Source organism: Mustelus asterias, unplaced genomic scaffold (genome assembly GCF_964213995.1).
Source record: "Mustelus asterias unplaced genomic scaffold, sMusAst1.hap1.1 HAP1_SCAFFOLD_253, whole genome shotgun sequence".
Lineage (NCBI taxonomy): Eukaryota > Metazoa > Chordata > Chondrichthyes > Carcharhiniformes > Triakidae > Mustelus > Mustelus asterias.
The window spans coordinates 352,262-374,495 of record NW_027590220.1 but is presented as its reverse complement, the minus strand read 5'-3'; the positions used below and the strand labels follow the sequence as shown (position 1 = coordinate 374,495).

At 54.2% G+C, this 22,234-nt stretch overlaps 1 protein-coding gene across 1 annotated transcript in view; it reads right to left on the bottom strand.

The window, feature by feature from the left end:
- Positions 1-6,277: 6,277 nt before the first annotated feature.
- Positions 6,278-22,234, bottom strand: part of LOC144485953 (tonsoku-like protein) — a 94,573-nt gene continuing 78,616 nt past the window's right edge. The window contains exon 26 of the mRNA XM_078204024.1: positions 6,278-7,717. Coding sequence (XP_078060150.1) covers positions 7,647-7,717 — 71 coding nt within the window. The 3' untranslated portion in view covers positions 6,278-7,646. The remainder of the gene's footprint in view (positions 7,718-22,234) is intronic.

Genomic DNA, 22,234 nt, shown 5'->3' with positions numbered 1-22,234 from the left:
ACCCCGCGCTCTCGCGCCGCTCCCTCCCCATTGGCTGCCGCCTCCGAGGAGCCGCCTCCTATTGGCTGCCCCTCAGCGGGCTCGCGCTCCCATTGGTGGCACAGCCCAGCGGATGCGGAGGTTCCCGATTGGTCGACGGGGCCAAGGGCAGCCTCCGATTGGCGGACGGTGCACTCCGCTCCCATTGGCTGGAGTGGAGGGGGGCGGCGCTGATTGGCAGCTGCTGTCGGGAGGGCGGGGCCGCTGCTACAGGGAGGGCGGGGCCTCTGCCGCCATCTTGATGAGGGCGACACCCTGAGAGAGGCCACTCAGCCCATTGGGGCGGTGCTAGCCCCTCTGTATGAGAGAGAGACAGGGGCCATTGGGCCTCTCCAGCCTGCGAGCCCATTCAGCCTGATCTCCCGCTCTCCTTTTTAAAATACAAGGGTTACATTTGTCACCCTCCAATCTGCCGGGGCTGCTCCATCCACACAATTCTAGCAACATTCCTATCTCCATCTAATGTCCTTAATTTATTTTGTAAATCATTGATGGTCCACTTTACGCCATGTACATGTTTGTTTGTATGTGTGAATCATAGAGTCTTAGAGGTTTACAGCATGGAAACAGGCCATTTGGCCCAACTTGTCCATGCCACCCTTTTCTTTAAACCCCTAAGCTAATCCCAATTGCCCGCGTTTGGCCCATATCCCTCTATACCTATCATACCCATGTGACTGTCTAAATGTTTTTAAAAGACATGTAAGTGTGTATGAATGTGTGTACACACAGATGTGTGTCTCTTAGTGAATGTGTGTGAATGTGTAAGTATGTGCATAAATAAGAACATAAGAAATAGGAGCAGGAGTAGGCCATCTAGCCCCTCGAGCCTGCCCCGCCATTCAATAAGATAATGGCTGATCTGAAGTGGATCAGTTCCACTTACCCGCCTGATCCCTATAACCCCTAATTCCCTTACCGATCGGGAATCCATCTATCCGTGATTTAAACATATTCAACGAGGTAGCCTCCACCACTTCAGTGGGCAGAGAATTCCAGAGATTTACCACCCTCTGAGAGAAGAAGTTCCTCCTCAACTCTGTCCTAAACTGACCCCCCTTTATTTTGAGGCTGTGCCCTCGAGTTCCAGCTTCCTTTCTAAGTGGAAAGAATCTCTCCACCTCTACCCTATCCAGCCCCTTCATTATCTTATAGGTCTCTATAAGATCCCCCCTCAGCCTTCTAAATTCCAATGAGTACAAACCCAGTCTGCTCAGTCTCTCCTCATAATCAACACCCCTCATCTCTGGTATCAACCTGGTGAACCTTCTCTGCACTCCCTCCAAGGCCAATATATCCTTCCGCAAATAAGGGGACCAATACTGCACACAGTATTCCAGCTGCGGCCTCACCAATGCCCTGTACAGATGCAGCAAGACATCTCTGCTTTTATATTCTATCCCCCTTGCGATATAGGCCAACATCCCATTTGCCTTCTTGATCACCTGTTGCACCTGCAGACTGGGTTTTTGCGTCTCATGCACAAGGACCCCCAGGTCCCTTTGCACAGTAGCATGTTGTAATTTATTTCCATTTCGATAATAATCCAATTTGCTATTATTTCCTCCAAAGTGAATAACCTCGCATTTGTCAACGTTATACTCCATCTGCCAGATCCTCGCCCACTCACTCAGCCTGTCCAATTCTCTCTGCAGACCTTCTACGCCCTCTACACGATTCACTTTTCCACTTATCTTTGTGTCGTCTGCAAACCCTACACTCAGTCCCCTCCTCCAGATCGTCTATATAAATGGTAAATAGTTGAGGCCCCAGTACCGATCCCTGCGGCACGCCACTAGTTACCATCTGCCAACCAGAAAAGCACCCATTTATTCCGACTCTCTGCTTCCTGTCGGATAGCCAATCCCCAATCCACGCTAACACCCTACCCCCAACTCCGTGTGACCCAATCTTCTTCAGCAACCTTTTGTGAGGCACCTTATCCAAAAACACCGCATCCACCGGTTCCCCTCCGTCAACCGCACCAGTCACATCTTCATAAAAATCCAACAAGTTCGTCAAGCACGACTTTCCCCTCATGAATCCATGCTGCGTCTGCTTAATCGAACCATTCTTACCAAGATGGCCTGCTATTTCTTCTTTAATGATGGATTCCAGCATTTTCCCAACTACAGACATTAAGCTAACCGGCCTGTAGTTACCCGCCTTTTGTCTATTTCCTTTTTTAAACAGCGGCGTAACATTAGCCGTTTTCCAATCCGCCGGCACTACCCCAGAATCCAACGAATTTTGATAAATAACCACTAACGCATCCGCTATTACCTCTGACATTTCTTTCAGTACCCTGGGATGCATTCCATCTGGGCCCGGGGACTTGTCCACCTTCAGTCCCGTTAGTCTACCAAGCACTGCCTCCCTGGTAACATTAATTGTATTGAGTACCTCTCCTCCTACCAACCCTCTATCGTTAATATTCGGTAAACTATTTGTGTCTTCCACCGTGAAGACCGACACAAAAAACTTATTTAAAGTTTCAGCCATTTCCTCATTTCCCACTATTAAATCCCCCCTCTCGTCCTCCAAGGGTCCAACATTCACTCTAGCCACTCTATTCCTTTTTATATATTTGTAAAAGCTTTTACTATCATTTTTTATATTTAGAGCTAGCCTAGCTTCATAACCTATCTTTCCTTTCTTTATCGCTTTCTTAGTCGTTCTTTGTTGTTTCTTAAAGTTTTCCCAATCTTCCGATTCTCCACTATTTTTGGCCACTCTGTACGCATCGGTCTTTAATTTAATACTCTCCTTAATTTCCTTCGTTATCCACGGCTGGCTATCCCTTTTCTTACAGTCCTTCTTTATCACCAGAATATATTGTTGCTGAGAACTGAAAAGGATCTCCTTAAAAATCCTCCACTGTTCCTCAGCTGTCCTACCTCCCAGTCTGCTCTCCCAGTCCACCCTAGCCAATTCAGCCCTCATCCTATCGTACTTCCCTCTGTTCAAACAGAGGACACTGGTATGGGACCCTACTTTCTCCTCTTACATTTGTACCAGAAATTCGACCATATTGTGATCACTTGACCCAAGAGGGTCCTTCACAAGAACATCCTTAACTCTACCTACCTCGTTACACATTACCAGATCTAAGATAACTCGTTCCCTCGTCGGTTCTATAACATACTGTTCAAAGTAACTATCCCGACAGTATTCTAAGAACTCTTCCTCCATCCCACCCCTTCCAACTTGAGTCAGCCAATCAATATGCAGGTTGTGTATGCGAGTGAGTCTGTATAGGTGTATGAATGCATTTGTGTGTATATGTGAATCTGTATATATCTGAATGTAGGTATGCATTTTAATGTGAATGTATGTATTTAAGTGTGTGTGAATGTGTATGTGAGTCTGTGTGTGAATGCGTGTGTGCTGATTGTGTGTGTATGAGAGTCTGCGTATTTGGGTGGCACGGGTTCAATTCCAAGCTTGGGTCACTGTCTGTGCAGAGTCTGCACGTTCTCCCCGTGTCTGCGTGGGTTTCCTCCAGGTGCTCCGGTTTCCTCCCACAGTCTGAAAGACGTGCTGGTTGGGTGCATTGGCCGTGCTAAATTCTCCCTCAGTGTACCCGAACAGGCGCCGGAGTGTGGCAACTGGGGGATTTTCACAGCAACTTCATTGCAGTGTTAACGTAAACCTACTTGTGACACCAATAAATAAACTTTAACATAAAAACATATGTGAATCTGAGTATGTGTAAGTGAAGGCGTGTTTGTGTGTGAATGTTTAGGCATGTGTATCTGTGTTTACACATGCCATTCCTTTGTGTCCATATTTGTGCACACATAAATGTGAGGTGGAGGTTGGGTAATTGAAACTTGAACAAACTGGCTTTGCTGCTGGTTTTAACTTTTATTTAAGAACATACACACAGGGTCTATTTATAAATCCTGATAGAAATAATGCAATATATCAAAGCTCATGTAATAGGTCTGGATATAAAACCCATTCCCCATGCATTGTTCAATATTTATCAAATGAATAAGAAGGAATATTGAACTTACTTCAGATTTGTAAACTCTGTGTTGAAGCATCAGTTCCAGCTGAATGGTTAATGGAATGTGAAACTGAAACACAGAAACAGGAGCAGGAGTGGGCCATTCAGCCCCTTGAGCCTGCTGTACCATTCAGCATGATAATTTGATTTGATTTATTATTGTCACATGCATTAGTATACAATGAAAAGTATTGTTTCTTGCAAGCTATACAAAGCATACCGTTCATAGAGAAGGAAAGGAGAGAGTGCAGTATGTAGTGTTACAGTCATAGCTAGGGTGTAGAGAAAGATCAAGGTAATACAAGGTAGGTCCATTCAAAAGTCTGACAGCAGCAGGGAAGAAGCTGTTCTTGAGTCGGTTGGTACTTTTGTATCTTTATCCCGGTGGAAGAAGGTGGAGGAGAGAATGTCCAGGGTGTGTGGGGTGCATAATTATGCCGGCTGCATAATTAAGGACCCCACATAGCCTACCTGCCCCCCCAATCCTCCGGCATTCTCTCCTCCTGCGATCATTTCACCTTGTTCCATTCCTCTCATCCCCCCGTTCCGAATCCTCCTCCTCTGCATCTCTCCCGAGTAGCAGTTTAACGTTCTGACTGAGGTATCGTCATTGCTTTCCTCCCTCAGCCTCCGCCCCGAGCAACTCACCCCCAGAGATCTCAGCCTCAGCTTTAATTCCTCTTGTTCTCTCTCCTCTGAATTCACTGCCCTCGTAATCCTCCTGAAATCTCTCGCTCAGTGTAAACTCCCCAACACATCTTCACAGGCACCTCCATATCCTCTCCAATGACATTATCTCACTACTCTCATTGCTAAGGCCATCTCTGACCACTCCTCCCTCCTTCCTTCCCTCCCTCCCTCACTCTCCCTCACAGTTATAGCTATGACTGTAACACTACATTCTGCACTCTCTTGTTTCCTTCTCTATGAACAGTATGCTTTTTCTGTATAGCCCGAAACAATGGGTGGGACACTCTGGCTGCGCTCGCCCCAAAACCGGAGAATCCTGCCCAAGGTCAATGGACCTTTGCACGGTCAAACAAAGAACAAAGAACAGTACAGCACAGGAAACAGGCCCTTCGGCCCTCCAAGCCTGTGCCGCTCATTGGTCCAACTAGACCAATCGTTTGTATCCCTCCATTCCCAGGCTGCTCATGTGACTATCCAGGTAAGTCTGAAACGATGCCAGCGTGTCTGCCTCCACCACCCTACTTGGCAGCGCATTCCAGGCCCCCACCACCTTCTGTGTAAAAAACGTCCCTCTGATGTCTGAGTTATAATTCGCCCCTCTCACCTTGAGCCCGTGACCCCTCGTGATCGTCACCTCCGACTTGGGAAAAAGCTTCCCTCTATTAGGTCTCCCCTCATTCTCCGTCTTTCCAGGGAGAACAAGCCCAGTCTACCCAATCTCTCCTCATAGCCAGGACCCTCCATACCAGGCAACATCCTGGTAAACCTTCTCTGCACTCTCTCTAAAGCCTCCACGTCCTTCTGGTAGTGCGGCGACCAGAACTGGACGCAGTACTCCAAATGTGGCCTAACCAGCGTTCTATACAGCTGCAACATCAAACTCCAGCTTTTATACTCTATACCCCATCCTATTAAGGCAAGCATACCATATGCCTTCTTCACCACCTTCTCCACCTGTGCTGCCACCTTCAAGGATTTGTGGACTTGCACACCTAGGTCCCTCTGTGTTTCTATACTCTTGATGGCTCTGCCATTTATCGTATAACTCCCCCCTACATTAGTTCTTCCAAAATGCATCACTTCGCATTTATCCGGATTAAACTCCATCTGCCACCTCTCCGCCCAATTTTCCAGCCTATCTATATCCTGCTGTATTGCCCAACAATGCTCTTCGCTATCCACAAGTCCAGCCATCTTCATGTCATCCGTAAACTTGCTGATAACACCAGTTACACCTTCTTCCAAATCATTTATATATATCACAAATAGCAGAGGTCCCAGTACAGAGCCCTGCGGAACACCACTGGTCACAGACCTCCAGCCGGAAAAAGACCCTTCGACTGCTACCCTCTGTCTCCTGTGGCCAAGCCAGTTTTCTACCCATCTAGCCACCTCTCCTTGTATCCCATGAGCCTTAACCTTCTTAACCAACCTGCCATGAGGGACTTTGTCAAATGCCTTACTGAAATCCATATAGACGACATCCACGCCCCTTCCTTCGTCAACCGTTTTTGTCACTTCCTCAAAAAACTCCACCAAATTTGTAAGGGACGACCTCCCTCTTACAAAACCATGCTGTCTGTCACTAATGAGATTGTTCCATTGTAAATGCACATACATCCTGTCTCTAAGAATCCTCTCCAACAACTTCCCTACCACGGACGTCAAGCTCACTGGCCTATAATTACCCGGGTTATCCCTGCTACCCTTCTTAAATAACGGTACCACATTCGCTATCCTCCAATCCTCAGGGACCTCACCTGTGTCCAATGAAGAGACAAAGATTTCCGTCAGAGGCCCAGCAATTTCATCTCTTGTTTCCCTGAGCAGTCTAGGATAGATGCCATCAGGCCCTGGGGATTTGTCAGTTTTAATGTTACCCCCCGCCCCCCCCCCCCCGGCTATGATTCCGGTGGCGGGTGGGACGGGGAATTTCCCCCCATTACTTTTCACTGTATCGCAATGCATGTGACAATAATGAATCAAATCCAATCAAAGCATTTGTTATTGAATTTGCCAGCGTTGTGGGTCCTACTCGGTTTCCCTGAGGGAGCTATCCCTCAGCAGATGTACTGACTCGGAAAGGCATTGAGGGAGTGGTGTCCACATCACTGCTCACGAGGGAATGACCAGTTCCTGGAGAAGCTCTTTGAAAGATGTCAGACACACACACATGGAAGGAAGCCCACAGACTGATCCGAGCAGCAATCCAGACTGGGAGCACAGCAGGAACACAGTTGGAAGGTTGAGGAGTGATGAGAATTCCCACTGGGAGTGTCAGCCTGGACCTCCACTGGCTGGAGTGGGGTTTGAACCTCTGATGCTCTGGTTCAGAGGTCAGAGTGCCACCATAGGGCAGCAGCCAATCCTACCAGGGGGCTGCCGCCAGCCTCAGTGCAGTGGTTTAACTCGGCGATGGTCTGTGTGCCCTGGGTGAGGAGGGGATCAGATCTCAGTCCCTGTCGCCAGGTGGCTCTCAGTCTGGATGGAGACGTGAGCTTGGAGAAGAGGCACGAGGGGAACAGCCAGTGCTCAGAGATCCTCCTGCACTGGAGAGGATTAACAGCAGAGTCCCGCTGCAGGAGCTGGGTGGCCTTGTCCCATCAGCCCCTTTACCTCAGGTACAGGGACCTCTGCAACGTTTACCGCCGCAAGTTAATTCTCTCTCAAAGTCATCAGAAGCCAAACTCGAGGGAATGAAGTCAGGATAAAGCTCTGCTATCACCTTGCTGAATGTGCAACAGGATCAAGGGGTGAAGGGCCTCCTCCTGTTCCTGTGATACCCCTCCTTAATCGCAGGAGTCAGTGAGAGATGTAGAGTTAAATGTTAACCCTCCCTCGCGAGATTAAATTCTGGAGATAGTTTTTAGAATTCGACGCTTTTCCCATTCTATTCCGTCCGGATTCACAGACGCAGATCTCCCAAGTTCCACCGCGCAGTCTCAGAATTGATATCGTCCTGATGCACTGAACAGCCTGTAAAATAGACACAGTCAGTCACTCTCACTACAGCTCTCTCAGCCCCATCACTGTCCCTCCCTCGGGCAGCGGGGGGGGGGGGGGCAGGGGGCTACATGCTGTTCATGGATCTCCCAGGCTGGAAAATCCCACCCTTGACGGTCCAGAGATTTGACATGAAAATCCTGTGTTGTGATAGTTTCTCAAACAGAAAGCAGTCCGTTTATAAACTTGATTCGAGGAGTTTTTAAATCTCTTACAAAGTCTCCAATCTTTCATGTGGAAATACTTTAGAAAAACCCTGTGAAAAGTCCAAGCCGGTTATCCTCCCAGTGTGTTCCCCACACAAGCCAATGGTGTCAAATTGGCAATTAATAGCCGGGTCAGCGTGTGAGCCCCGCCCAGTCAGGACCAGGGTCAGCGTGTGAGCCCCGCCCAGTCAGGACCAGGGTCAGCGTGTGAGCCCCGCCCAGTCAGGACCAGGGTCAGCGTGTGAGCCCCGCCCAGTCAGGACCAGGGTCAGCGTGTGAGCCCCGCCCAGTCAGGACCAGGGTCAGCGTGTGAGCCCCGCCCAGTCAGGACCAGGGTCAGCGTGTGAGCCCCGCCCAGTCAGGACCAGGGTCAGCGTGTGAGCCCCGCCCAGTCAGGACCAGGGTCAGCGTGTGAGCCCCGCCCAGTCAGGACCAGGGTCAGCGTGTGAGCCCCGCCCAGTCAGGACCAGGGTCAGCGTGTGAGCCCCGCCCAGTCAGGAAGCACGGCTCCACACCACTGAAACCAGTCCCTGTACCCCCCAGCCAGACTAAAATCCAGCTTCCAAAAATAAACAACCAAAGCAGAAGCCACCACACAAACTAGCTAATGTTCCGGGGACCCTGGTTCGAATCCCGCCACGACAGACGGTGGAATCTGATTTCAATAAAAAATATCTGGTATTAAGAATCTGTCACAGTGGTTAGCACTGCTGCCTCACAGCGCCAGGGACCCGGTTCCAATTCCCAGCTCGGGTCACTGTCTGTGTGGAGTCTGCACATTCTCCCCGTGTCTGCGTGGGTTGCCTCCGGGTGCTCCGGTTTCCTCCCACACTCCAAAGATGTGCGGGTTAGGTGGATTGGCCCCGCTAAATTGACCCTAGTGTCAGGGGATTAGCAGGGTAAATGTGTGGGGTTACGGGATTAGGGCCTGGGTAGGATTGTGGTCGGAGCAGACTCGATGGGCCGAATGGCCTCTTTCGCACTGTCGGGATCCTATGACCAATAGAGAAAATGCTGGAAAATCTCAGCAGGTCTGGCAGCATCTGTAAGGAGAGAAAAGAGCTGACGTTTCGAGTCCAGATGACCCTTTGTCAAAGCTAAAAGGCAGAGAAAGTGGGAGATATTTATACTGCAGGGGGAGGGAATGAAAGATGAGTCATAGCCACAGAAACCAAGGGGAAAGGCTGCTAATGGCAGCCCAGAGAGAGAATAGAGGGTGTGAATGGCCAAACGGCAGAGAAGCTGTAAGCTGTGACAGATGGAGATGTTGGCTGGGGGGGCGGGTGTGGGGGGGGGGGGGGGGGGGGGGTGGGGGGGGGGGGGGGGGGTGGGCGGGTGTGGGCGGGTGTGGGGGGGTGGGGTGGTGTGCGGGGAACAGAAATGGGTGGGAGAGAGGTAAAATTTAGAAAAAGGGGGAAGGGGAAGCAAAGGGGGAGAAAAGGTAAGAAGGGGAGGGATGAAGTAGGGGAAGGAAAGAGTGGGGGAGGGGGGAGAAAAATGAAGAAAGACAATAAAGAAATAACAGGTCGAGAACAGTAAAAAATTAAATAAAATGAAAACAAAGGAGCTGAGGTGGGAGAGAGCGAATCATCTGAAGTTGTTGAATTCGACGTTGAGACCGGAAGGCTGTAAAGTGCCTCGCAGGAAGATAAGATGCTGCTCCTCCAGTTTGCGTTGAGCAGGTTTAAGGTGCTGGGGGGTAGGTACAGGGGAGATGTTAGGGGTAAGTTTTTCACACTGAGGGTGGTGGGCGAGTGGAATCGGCTGCCGTCAGTGGTGGTGGAGGCAAACTCAATGGGGTCTTTTAAGAGACTCCTGGATGAGTACATGGGACTTAATAGGATGGAGGGTTATAGGTAGGTCTAAAAGGTAGGGATATGTTCGGCACAACTTGTGGGGCCGAAGGGCCTGTTTTGTGCTGTAGTTTTTCTATGTTTCTTTCTATGTTTCTTCACTGGAACATTGCAGCAGGCCAAGGACAGACATGTGGGCGTGGGAGCAGGATCGTGTGTTAAAATGGCAGCAACCGGAAGGTCAGGATCCTGATTGCGCACAGACCGAAGGTGCTCAGCAAAGCGATCACCCAGTCTACGCTTGGTCTCTCCGATATAGAGGAGACCACATTGGGAGCAGTGAATATAATCGACCATGATTCTATGATACTGGTGACCATGAAACCATTGTCGATTGTTGGAAAAACCCATCTGATTCACTGATGTCCTTTAGGGAAGGAAATCTGCTGTCCTTACCCGGTCTGGCCTACATGTGACTCCAGAGCCACAGCAATGTGGTTGACTCTCAGCTGCCCTCTGAAATGGCCGAGCAAACCATTTGGTTTGAGGACAACGAGGAATGAGCAATAAATGCTGTCCAGCCAGCAATGCCCATGTCCCCCAAATAAATTAAAAGAAATAAAGCCCACACCTTTTGCACTGCAGAATCTCTGATCAAAGCAGCTTCAAGTCCCTAAAACTGCATCTTTATTCTTTCCTGGAATTGGAGCATCGCTGGCAAATGTACTTCCCATATCTAACTGTCCTCGAGAAGGTGGTGGTGTGATAATTGTCACTTCAAGGGCAACACAGCAGAGTAAGGGTCACCTGACCTGTGTGACCAATCGGGATTCAGTGTGGAATCACCCTATGATGAGAGAGACTCCAAGGTAGAGACACTTTGGGAGCGAGTTCCAGCCATGAGGCTGCTCTACAATTCTTATTAATAAATACCTTTTATATTCACGAATGAAATCTGTGACAGTGCATCTTTACAGTTCGTGAGTTGCCTTCACTGACCATCCCTAATTGCCCCTTCAGAAGGTGCTGGTGAGCTGCCTTCTTGAGCCGCTGCAGTCCCTGAGGTGTAGGTACACCCACAGTGCTGTTAGGGAGGGAGTTCCAGGATTTTGACCCAGTGACAGTGAAGGAACGGCCGATATATTTCCAAGTCAGGATGGTGAGTGACTTGGAGGGGAATCTCCAGGTGGGGGTGTTCCCAGGTATCTGCTGCCCTCGTCCTTCTAGATGGAAGTGGCCGTGGGTTTGGGAGGTGCTGCCTAAGGAGCCTTGGTGAGTTGCTGCAGTGCATCTTGTAGATGGTACACACGGCTGCCGCTGTGCGTCGGTGGTGGAGGGAGTGGGTGTTTGTGGATGGGGTGCTGATCAAGCGGGGCTGCTTTGTCCTGGATATCCTAAAATAGGGAAGTGGAAAATCTCCAGAGGGAATTCAGTGGCTCTCACTCATTCCCGTGTGGACGAATCCCACTCTTTAAAAATGCAGTCTAACAGGCCCCATCACGCTGTGCCAGTTATAATTTTCAAACGTGGCTCAGTTCATTTGGTGAGGCAGCATGTGTGTGAATCAGCAGTGTGGGTGTACCCGCACCCCCGGGGCTGCAGCGGTTCCAGAAGGCAGCTCACCACCACCTTCTCACCGGGCAATTAGGGATCGGCAATAAACACTGGCCCAGCCAGCGACACCAACAGCCCTCAAACAAATAAACTGCACAGCACAGGGTTCAATTCCCATTGCAGCTGGGATCAACTCAGACCCAGCCCCTCACCCAACCCATCATCAACTCAGACCCAGCCCCTCACCCTCCCCGTCACCAACTCAGACCCAGCCCCTCACCCTCCCCGTCATCAACTCAGACCCAGCCCCTCACCCTCCCCGTCATCAACTCAGACCCAGCCCCTCACCCTCCCCGTCATCAACTCAGACCCAGCCCCTCACCCTCCCCGTCATCAACTCAGACCCAGCCCCTCACCCTCCCCGTCATCAACTCAGACCCAGCCCCTCACCCTCCCCGTCACCAACTCAGACCCAGCCCCTCACCCAACCCATCATCAACTCAGACCCAGCCCCTCACCCTCCCCGTCATCAACTCAGACCCAGCCCCTCACCCTATCATCATCAACTCAGACCCAGCCCCTCACCCTATCATCATCAACTCAGACCCAGCCCCTCACCCGACCAATCATCAACTCAGACCCAGCCCCTCACCCTCCCCGTCACCAACTCAGACCCAGCCCCTCACCCTCCCCGTCACCAACTCAGACCCAGCCCCTCACCCTCCCCGTGACCAACTCAGACCCAGCCCCTCACCCTCCCCATCATCAACTCAGACCCAGCCCCTCACCCTCCCCGTCATCAACTCAGACCCAGCCCCTCACCCTCCCCGTCATCAACTCAGACCCAGCCCCTCACCCTCCCCGTCATCAACTCAGACCCAGCCCCTCACCCTATCATCATCAACTCAGACCCAGCCCCTCACCCTCCCCATCATCAACTCAGACCCAGCCCCTCACCCTATCATCATCAACTCAGACCCAGCCCCTCACCCTCCCCGTCATCAACTCAGACCCAGCCCCTCACCCTCCCCATCATCAACTCAGACCCAGCCCCTCACCCTCCCCGTCATCAACTCAGACCCAGCCCCTCACCCTCCCCGTCATCAACTCAGACCCAGCCCCTCACCCTATCATCATCAACTCAGACCCAGCCCCTCACCCTCCCCATCATCAACTCAGACCCAGCCCCTCACCCTCCCCATCATCAACTCAGACCCAGCCCCTCACCCTCCCCGTCATCAACTCAGACCCAGCCCCTCACCCTCCCCGTCATCAACTCAGACCCAGCCCCTCACCCTCCCCGTCATCAACTCAGACCCAGCCCCTCACCCTCCCCGTCATCAACTCAGACCCAGCCCCTCACCCTATCATCATCAACTCAGACCCAGCCCCTCACCCTCCCCATCATCAACTCAGACCCAGCCCCTCACCCTCCCCGTCATCAACTCAGACCCAGCCCCTCACCCAACCCATCATCAACTCAGACCCAGCCCCTCACCCTCCCCATCATCAACTCAGACCCAGCCCCTCACCCTCCCCGTCACCAACTCAGACCCAGCCCCTCACCCTCCCCATCATCAACTCAGACCCAGCCCCTCACCCTCCCCGTCATCAACTCAGACCCAGCCCCTCACCCTCCCCGTCATCAACTCAGACCCAGCCCCTCACCCTATCATCATCAACTCAGACCCAGCCCCTCACCCTCCCCATCATCAACTCAGACCCAGCCCCTCACCCTCCCCGTCATCAACTCAGACCCAGCCCCTCACCCAACCCATCATCAACTCAGACCCAGCCCCTCACCCTCCCCGTCATCAACTCAGACCCAGCCCCTCACCCTCCCCGTCACCAACTCAGACCCAGCCCCTCACCCTCCCCATCATCAACTCAGACCCAGCCCCTCACCCTCCCCGTCATCAACTCAGACCCAGCCCCTCACCCTCCCCGTCACCAACTCAGACCCAGCCCCTCACCCTCCCCATCATCAACTCAGACCCAGCCCCTCACCCTATCATCATCAACTCAGACCCAGCCCCTCACCCTATCATCATCAACTCAGACCCAGCCCCTCACCCTATCATCATCAACTCAGACCCAGCCCCTCACCCTCCCCATCATCAACTCAGACCCAGCCCCTCACCCTCCCCGTCATCAACTCAGACCCAGCCCCTCACCCTACCATCATCAACTCAGACCCAGCCCCTCACCCTATCATCATCAACTCAGACCCAGCCCCTCACCCGACCAATCATCAACTCAGACCCAGCCCCTCACCCTCCCCGTCATCAACTCAGACCCAGCCCCTCACCCTCCCCGTCACCAACTCAGACCCAGCCCCTCACCCTATCATCATCAACTCAGACCCAGCCCCTCACCCTATCATCATCAACTCAGACCCAGCCCCTCACCCTATCATCATCAACTCAGACCCAGCCCCTCACCCTCCCCGTCACCAACTCAGACCCAGCCCCTCACCCTCCCCATCATCAACTCAGACCCAGCCCCTCACCCAACCCATCATCAACTCAGACCCAGCCCCTCACCCTCCCCGTCACCAACTCAGACCCAGCCCCTCACCCTATCATCATCAACTCAGACCCAGCCCCTCACCCTATCATCATCAACTCAGACCCAGCCCCTCACCCTATCATCATCAACTCAGACCCAGCCCCTCACCCTATCATCATCAACTCAGACCCAGCCCCTCACCCTCCCCGTCATCAACTCAGACCCAGCCCCTCACCCTACCATCATCAACTCAGACCCAGCCCCTCACCCTATCATCATCAACTCAGACCCAGCCCCTCACCCTACCATCATCAACTCAGACCCAGCCCCTCACCCTCCCCGTCATCAACTCAGACCCAGCCCCTCACCCAACCCATCATCAACTCAGACCCAGCCCCTCACCCCCCCATCATCAACTCAGACCCAGCCCCTCACCCAACCCATCATCAACTCAGACCCAGCCCCTCACCCTATCATCATCAACTCAGACCCAGCCCCTCACCCTCCCCGTCACCAAATCAGACCCAGCCCCTCACCCTCCCCGTCACCAACTCAGACCCAGCCCCTCACCCAACCCATCATCAACTCAGACCCAGCCCCTCACCCAACCCATCATCAACTCAGACCCAGCCCCTCACCCTCCCCGTCACCAACTCAGACCCAGCCCCTCACCCTATCATCATCAACTCAGACCCAGCCCCTCACCCTCCCCATCATCAACTCAGACCCAGCCCCTCACCCTCCCCATCATCAACTCAGACCCAGCCCCTCACCCTATCATCATCAACTCAGACCCAGCCCCTCACCCTCCCCGTCATCAACTCAGACCCAGCCCCTCACCCTCCCCGTCATCAACTCAGACCCAGCCCCTCACCCTATCATCATCAACTCAGACCCAGCCCCTCACCCTATCATCATCAACTCAGACCCAGCCCCTCACCCTCCCCATCATCAACTCAGACCCAGCCCCTCACCCTCCCCATCATCAACTCAGACCCAGCCCCTCACCCTCCCCGTCATCAACTCAGACCCAGCCCCTCACCCTCCCCGTCATCAACTCAGACCCAGCCCCTCACCCTATCATCATCAACTCAGACCCAGCCCCTCACCCTCCCCATCATCAACTCAGACCCAGCCCCTCACCCTCCCCATCATCAACTCAGACCCAGCCCCTCACCCTCCCCGTCATCAACTCAGACCCAGCCCCTCACCCTCCCCGTCATCAACTCAGACCCAGCCCCTCACCCTATCATCATCAACTCAGACCCAGCCCCTCACCCTCCCCGTCATCAACTCAGACCCAGCCCCTCACCCAACCCATCATCAACTCAGACCCAGCCCCTCACCCTCCCCGTCATCAACTCAGACCCAGCCCCTCACCCTCCCCGTCACCAACTCAGACCCAGCCCCTCACCCTCCCCATCATCAACTCAGACCCAGCCCCTCACCCTCCCCGTCATCAACTCAGACCCAGCCCCTCACCCAACCCATCATCAACTCAGACCCAGCCCCTCACCCTCCCCGTCACCAACTCAGACCCAGCCCCTCACCCTCCCCATCACCAACTCAGACCCAGCCCCTCACCCTATCATCATCAACTCAGACCCAGCCCCTCACCCTATCATCATCAACTCAGACCCAGCCCCTCACCCTCCCCATCATCAACTCAGACCCAGCCCCTCACCCTCCCCGTCATCAACTCAGACCCAGCCCCTCACCCTACCATCATCAACTCAGACCCAGCCCCTCACCCTATCATCATCAACTCAGACCCAGCCCCTCACCCGACCAATCATCAACTCAGACCCAGCCCCTCACCCTCCCCGTCATCAACTCAGACCCAGCCCCTCACCCTATCATCATCAACTCAGACCCAGCCCCTCACCCTATCATCATCAACTCAGACCCAGCCCCTCACCCTCCCCATCATCAACTCAGACCCAGCCCCTCACCCTCCCCGTCATCAACTCAGACCCAGCCCCTCACCCAACCCATCATCAACTCAGACCCAGCCCCTCACCCTCCCCATCATCAACTCAGACCCAGCCCCTCACCCTCCCCGTCATCAACTCAGACCCAGCCCCTCACCCAACCCATCATCAACTCAGACCCAGCCCCTCACCCTCCCCGTCATCAACTCAGACCCAGCCCCTCACCCTCCCCGTCACCAACTCAGACCCAGCCCCTCACCCTCCCCATCATCAACTCAGACCCAGCCCCTCACCCTCCCCGTCATCAACTCAGACCCAGCCCCTCACCCAACCCATCATCAACTCAGACCCAGCCCCTCACCCTCCCCGTCACCAACTCAGACCCAGCCCCTCACCCTCCCCATCACCAACTCAGACCCAGCCCCTCACCCTATCATCATCAACTCAGACCCAGCCCCTCACCCTATCATCATCAACTCAGACCCAGCCCCTCACCCTCCCCATCATCAACTCAGACCCAGCCCCTCACCCTCCCCGTCATCAACTCAGACCCAGCCCCTCACCCTACCATCATCAACTCAGACCCAGCCCCTCACCCTATCATCATCAACTCAGACCCAGCCCCTCACCCGACCAATCATCAACTCAGACCCAGCCCCTCACCCTCCCCGTCATCAACTCAGACCCAGCCCCTCACCCTCCCCGTCACCAACTCAGACCCAGCCCCTCACCCTATCATCATCAACTCAGACCCAGCCCCTCACCCTATCATCATCAACTCAGACCCAGCCCCTCACCCTATCATCATCAACTCAGACCCAGCCCCTCACCCTCCCCGTCACCAACTCAGACCCAGCCCCTCACCCTCCCCATCATCAACTCAGACCCAGCCCCTCACCCTCCCCGTCACCAACTCAGACCCAGCCCCTCACCCTATCATCATCAACTCAGACCCAGCCCCTCACCCTATCATCATCAACTCAGACCCAGCCCCTCACCCTATCATCATCAACTCAGACCCAGCCCCTCACCCTCCCCGTCATCAACTCAGACCCAGCCCCTCACCCTACCATCATCAACTCAGACCCAGCCCCTCACCCTATCATCATCAACTCAGACCCAGCCCCTCACCCTACCATCATCAACTCAGACCCAGCCCCTCACCCTCCCCGTCATCAACTCAGACCCAGCCCCTCACCCAACCCATCATCAACTCAGACCCAGCCCCTCACCCCCCCATCATCAACTCAGACCCAGCCCCTCACCCAACCCATCATCAACTCAGACCCAGCCCCTCACCCTATCATCATCAACTCAGACCCAGCCCCTCACCCTCCCCGTCACCAAATCAGACCCAGCCCCTCACCCTCCCCGTCACCAACTCAGACCCAGCCCCTCACCCTATCATCATCAACTCAGACCCAGCCCCTCACCCTATCATCATCAACTCAGACCCAGCCCCTCACCCTCCCCATCATCAACTCAGACCCAGCCCCTCACCCAACCCATCATCAACTCAGACCCAGCCCCTCACCCAACCCATCATCAACTCAGACCCAGCCCCTCACCCTCCCCGTCACCAACTCAGACCCAGCCCCTCACCCTATCATCATCAACTCAGACCCAGCCCCTCACCCTCCCCATCATCAACTCAGACCCAGCCCCTCACCCTCCCCATCATCAACTCAGACCCAGCCCCTCACCCTCCCCGTCATCAACTCAGACCCAGCCCCTCACCCTCCCCGTCATCAACTCAGACCCAGCCCCTCACCCTATCATCATCAACTCAGACCCAGCCCCTCACCCTCCCCATCATCAACTCAGACCCAGCCCCTCACCCTCCCCATCATCAACTCAGACCCAGCCCCTCACCCTCCCCGTCATCAACTCAGACCCAGCCCCTCACCCTCCCCGTCATCAACTCAGACCCAGCCCCTCACCCTATCATCATCAACTCAGACCCAGCCCCTCACCCTCCCCATCATCAACTCAGACCCAGCCCCTCACCCTCCCCGTCATCAACTCAGACCCAGCCCCTCACCCAACCCATCATCAACTCAGACCCAGCCCCTCACCCTCCCCGTCATCAACTCAGACCCAGCCCCTCACCCTCCCCGTCATCAACTCAGACCCAGCCCCTCACCCTCCCCATCATCAACTCAGACCCAGCCCCTCACCCTCCCCGTCATCAACTCAGACCCAGCCCCTCACCCAACCCATCATCAACTCAGACCCAGCCCCTCACCCTCCCCGTCACCAACTCAGACCCAGCCCCTCACCCTCCCCATCACCAACTCAGACCCAGCCCCTCACCCTATCATCATCAACTCAGACCCAGCCCCTCACCCTATCATCATCAACTCAGACCCAGCCCCTCACCCTCCCCATCATCAACTCAGACCCAGCCCCTCACCCTCCCCGTCATCAACTCAGACCCAGCCCCTCACCCTACCATCATCAACTCAGACCCAGCCCCTCACCCTATCATCATCAACTCAGACCCAGCCCCTCACCCGACCAATCATCAACTCAGACCCAGCCCCTCACCCTCCCCGTCATCAACTCAGACCCAGCCCCTCACCCTCCCCGTCACCAACTCAGACCCAGCCCCTCACCCTATCATCATCAACTCAGACCCAGCCCCTCACCCTATCATCATCAACTCAGACCCAGCCCCTCACCCTATCATCATCAACTCAGACCCAGCCCCTCACCCTCCCCGTCACCAACTCAGACCCAGCCCCTCACCCTCCCCATCATCAACTCAGACCCAGCCCCTCACCCTCCCCGTCACCAACTCAGACCCAGCCCCTCACCCTATCATCATCAACTCAGACCCAGCCCCTCACCCTATCATCATCAACTCAGACCCAGCCCCTCACCCTATCATCATCAACTCAGACCCAGCCCCTCACCCTCCCCGTCATCAACTCAGACCCAGCCCCTCACCCTACCATCATCAACTCAGACCCAGCCCCTCACCCTATCATCATCAACTCAGACCCAGCCCCTCACCCTACCATCATCAACTCAGACCCAGCCCCTCACCCTCCCCGTCATCAACTCAGACCCAGCCCCTCACCCAACCCATCATCAACTCAGACCCAGCCCCTCACCCCCCCATCATCAACTCAGACCCAGCCCCTCACCCAACCCATCATCAACTCAGACCCAGCCCCTCACCCTATCATCATCAACTCAGACCCAGCCCCTCACCCTCCCCGTCACCAAATCAGACCCAGCCCCTCACCCTCCCCGTCACCAACTCAGACCCAGCCCCTCACCCAACCCATCATCAACTCAGACCCAGCCCCTCACCCAACCCATCATCAACTCAGACCCAGCCCCTCACCCTCCCCGTCACCAACTCAGACCCAGCCCCTCACCCTCCCCGTCACCAACTCAGACCCAGCCCCTCACCCTCCCCATCATCAACTCAGACCCAGCCCCTCACCCAACCCATCATCAACTCAGACCCAGCCCCTCACCCTATCATCATCAACTCAGACCCAGCCCCTCACCCTCCCCGTCACCAACTCAGACCCAGCCCCTCACCCTCCCCATCATCAACTCAGACCCAGCCCCTCACCCTCCCCGTCACCAACTCAGACCCAGCCCCTCACCCTCCCCGTCACCAACTCAGACCCAGCCCCTCACCCAACCCATCATCAACTCAGACCCAGCCCCTCACCCTCCCCGTCATCAACTCAGACCCAGCCCCTCACCCTCCTCGTCATCAACTCAGACCCAGCCCCTCACCCTATCATCATCAACTCAGACCCAGCCCCTCACCCTCCCCGTCATCAACTCAGACCCAGCCCCTCACCCTCCCCGTCATCAACTCAGACCCAGCCCCTCACCCAACCCATCATCAACTCAGACCCAGCCCCTCACCCTCCCCGTCACCAACTCAGACCCAGCCCCTCACCCTCCCCATCATCAACTCAGACCCAGCCCCTCACCCTCCCCATCATCAACTCAGACCCAGCCTCTCACCCTCCCCGTCACCAACTCAGACCCAGCCCCTCACCCTCCCCATCATCAACTCAGACCCAGCCCCTCACCCTCCCCGTCACCAACTCAGACCCAGCCCCTCACCCTCCCCGTCATCAACTCAGACCCAGCCCCTCACCCTCCCCGTCATCAACTCAGACCCAGCCCCTCACCCTCCCCGTCATCAACTCAGACCCAGCCCCTCACCCTCCCCGTCACCAACTCAGACCCAGCCCCTCACCCTCCCCGTCATCAACTTCAACCCAGCCCCTCACCCTATCATCATCAACTCAGACCCAGCCCCTCACCCTCCCCATCATCAACTCAGACCCAGCCCCTCACCCTCCCCGTCATCAACTCAGACCCAGCCCCTCACTCTCCCCATCATCAACTCAGACCCAGCCCCTCACCCTCCCCATCACCAACTCAGACCCAGCCCCTCACCCAACCCATCATCAACTCAGACCCAGCCCCTCACCCTCCCCGTCATCAACTCAGAACCTCCCTCTCACCCTCCCCATCATCAACTCAGACCCAGCCCCTCACCCTCCCCGTCATCAACTCAGAACCTCCCTCTCACCCTCCCCATCATCAACTCAGACCCAGCCCCTCACCCTATCATCATCAACTCAGACCCAGCCCCTCACCCTCCCCGTCATCAACTCAGACCCAGCCCCTCACCCTCCCCGTCATCAACTCAGACCCAGCCCCTCACCCTCCCCATCATCAACTCAGACCCAGCCCCTCACCCTCCCCGCCACCAACTCAGACCCAGCCCCTCACCCAACCCATCATCAACTCAGACCCAGCCCCTCACCCTCCCCGTCATCAACTCAGAACCTCCCTCTCACCCTCCCCACCATCAACTCAGAACCTCCCTCTCACCCGACCATCGTGACATTTTAACCTTTGCTGTGTTGCTGAGAACTTCTGACTTTTCAGAGACCTCTTCATGTTTAAATTTGCCAAGAGCCCCCAGTGTTTGAGTTGAGGATTTAGTGAGTGTGTTGTGTCTGTGTCACTGGCAGCCCAGAGGGGAGCTGTGGCTGCTCCAGGGACAGAGGTTGCTGGCTGGTTTATCTACACTCGGCTGGGGAGGGTACCACAGGCTAATGCCTGGCTAAACCTTCTCTATGTCAGGCAGGGCGGAAATGGCCGAGTGAGGGAACCATGGTTCACGAAAGAGGTGGAATGTCTTGTGAAAAGGAAGAGGGAAGCTTATGTAGGGATGAGGAAACAAGGTTCAGATGGCTCGGTTGAGGGTTACAAGTTAGCAAGGAACGAGCTGAAAAAGGGGCTGAGGAGAGCGAGGAGGGGACATGAGAAGTCCTTGGCGGGTCGGATCAAGGAAAACCCCAAGGCTTTTTACTCTTATGTGAGGAAGAAAAGAATGACCAGGGTGAGGTTAGGGCCGGTCAAGGACAGTAGTAGGAAGTTGTGTATGGAGTCAGTAGAGATAGGCGAGGTGATGAATGAATACTTTTCTTCAGTGTTCACCAAGGAGAGGGGCCATGTTTTTGAGGAAGAGAAGGTGTTACAGGCTAATAGGCTGGAGCAAATAGATGTTCGGAGGGAGGATGTCCTGGCAGTTTTGAATAAACTGAAGGTCGATAAGTCCCCTGGGCCTGATGAAATGTATCCTAGGATTCTTTGGGAGGCAAGGGATGAGATTGCAGAGCCTTTGGCTTTGATCTTTGGGTCCTCGCTGTCCACGGGGACAGTGCCAGAGGACTGGAGAGTGGCGAATGTTGTTCCTCTGTTTAAGAAAAGGAATAGAAATGACCCTGATAATTATAGACCGGTTAGTCTTACTTCGGTGGTTGGTAAATTGATGGAAAAGGTCCTTAGGGATGGGATTTACGACCATTTAGAAAGATGCGGATTAATCCGAGATAGTCAGCACGGATTCGTAAAGGGCAAGTCGTGCCTCACAAATTTGATTGAAGTTTTTGAGGAGGTAACTAAGTGTGTTGATGAAGGTAGGGCAGTTGATGTCATATACATGGATTTTAGTAAGGCGTTTGATAAGGTCCCCCATGGTCGGCTTATGATGAAAGTGAGGAGGTGTGGGATAGAGGGAAAGTTGGCCGATTGGATAGGTAACTGGCTGTCTGATCGAAGACAGAGGGTGGTGGCGGATGGAAAATTTTCGGATTGGAGGCAGGTTGCTAGCGGAGTGCCACAGGGATCAGTGCTTGGTCCTCTGCTCTTTGTGATTTTTATTAATGACTTAGAGGTGGGGGCTGAAGGGTGGATCAGTAAATTTGCTGATGACACCAAGATTGGTGGAGTAGTGGATGAGGTGGAGGGCTGTTGTAGGCTGCAAAGAGACATAGATAGGATGCAAAGCTGGGCTGAAAAATGGCAAATGGAGTTTAACCCTGATAAATGTGAGGTGATTCATTTTGGTAGGACTAATTTAAATGTGGATTACAGGGTCAAAGGTAGGGTTCTGAAGACTGTGGAGGAACAGAGAAATCTTGGGGTCCATATCCACAGATCTCT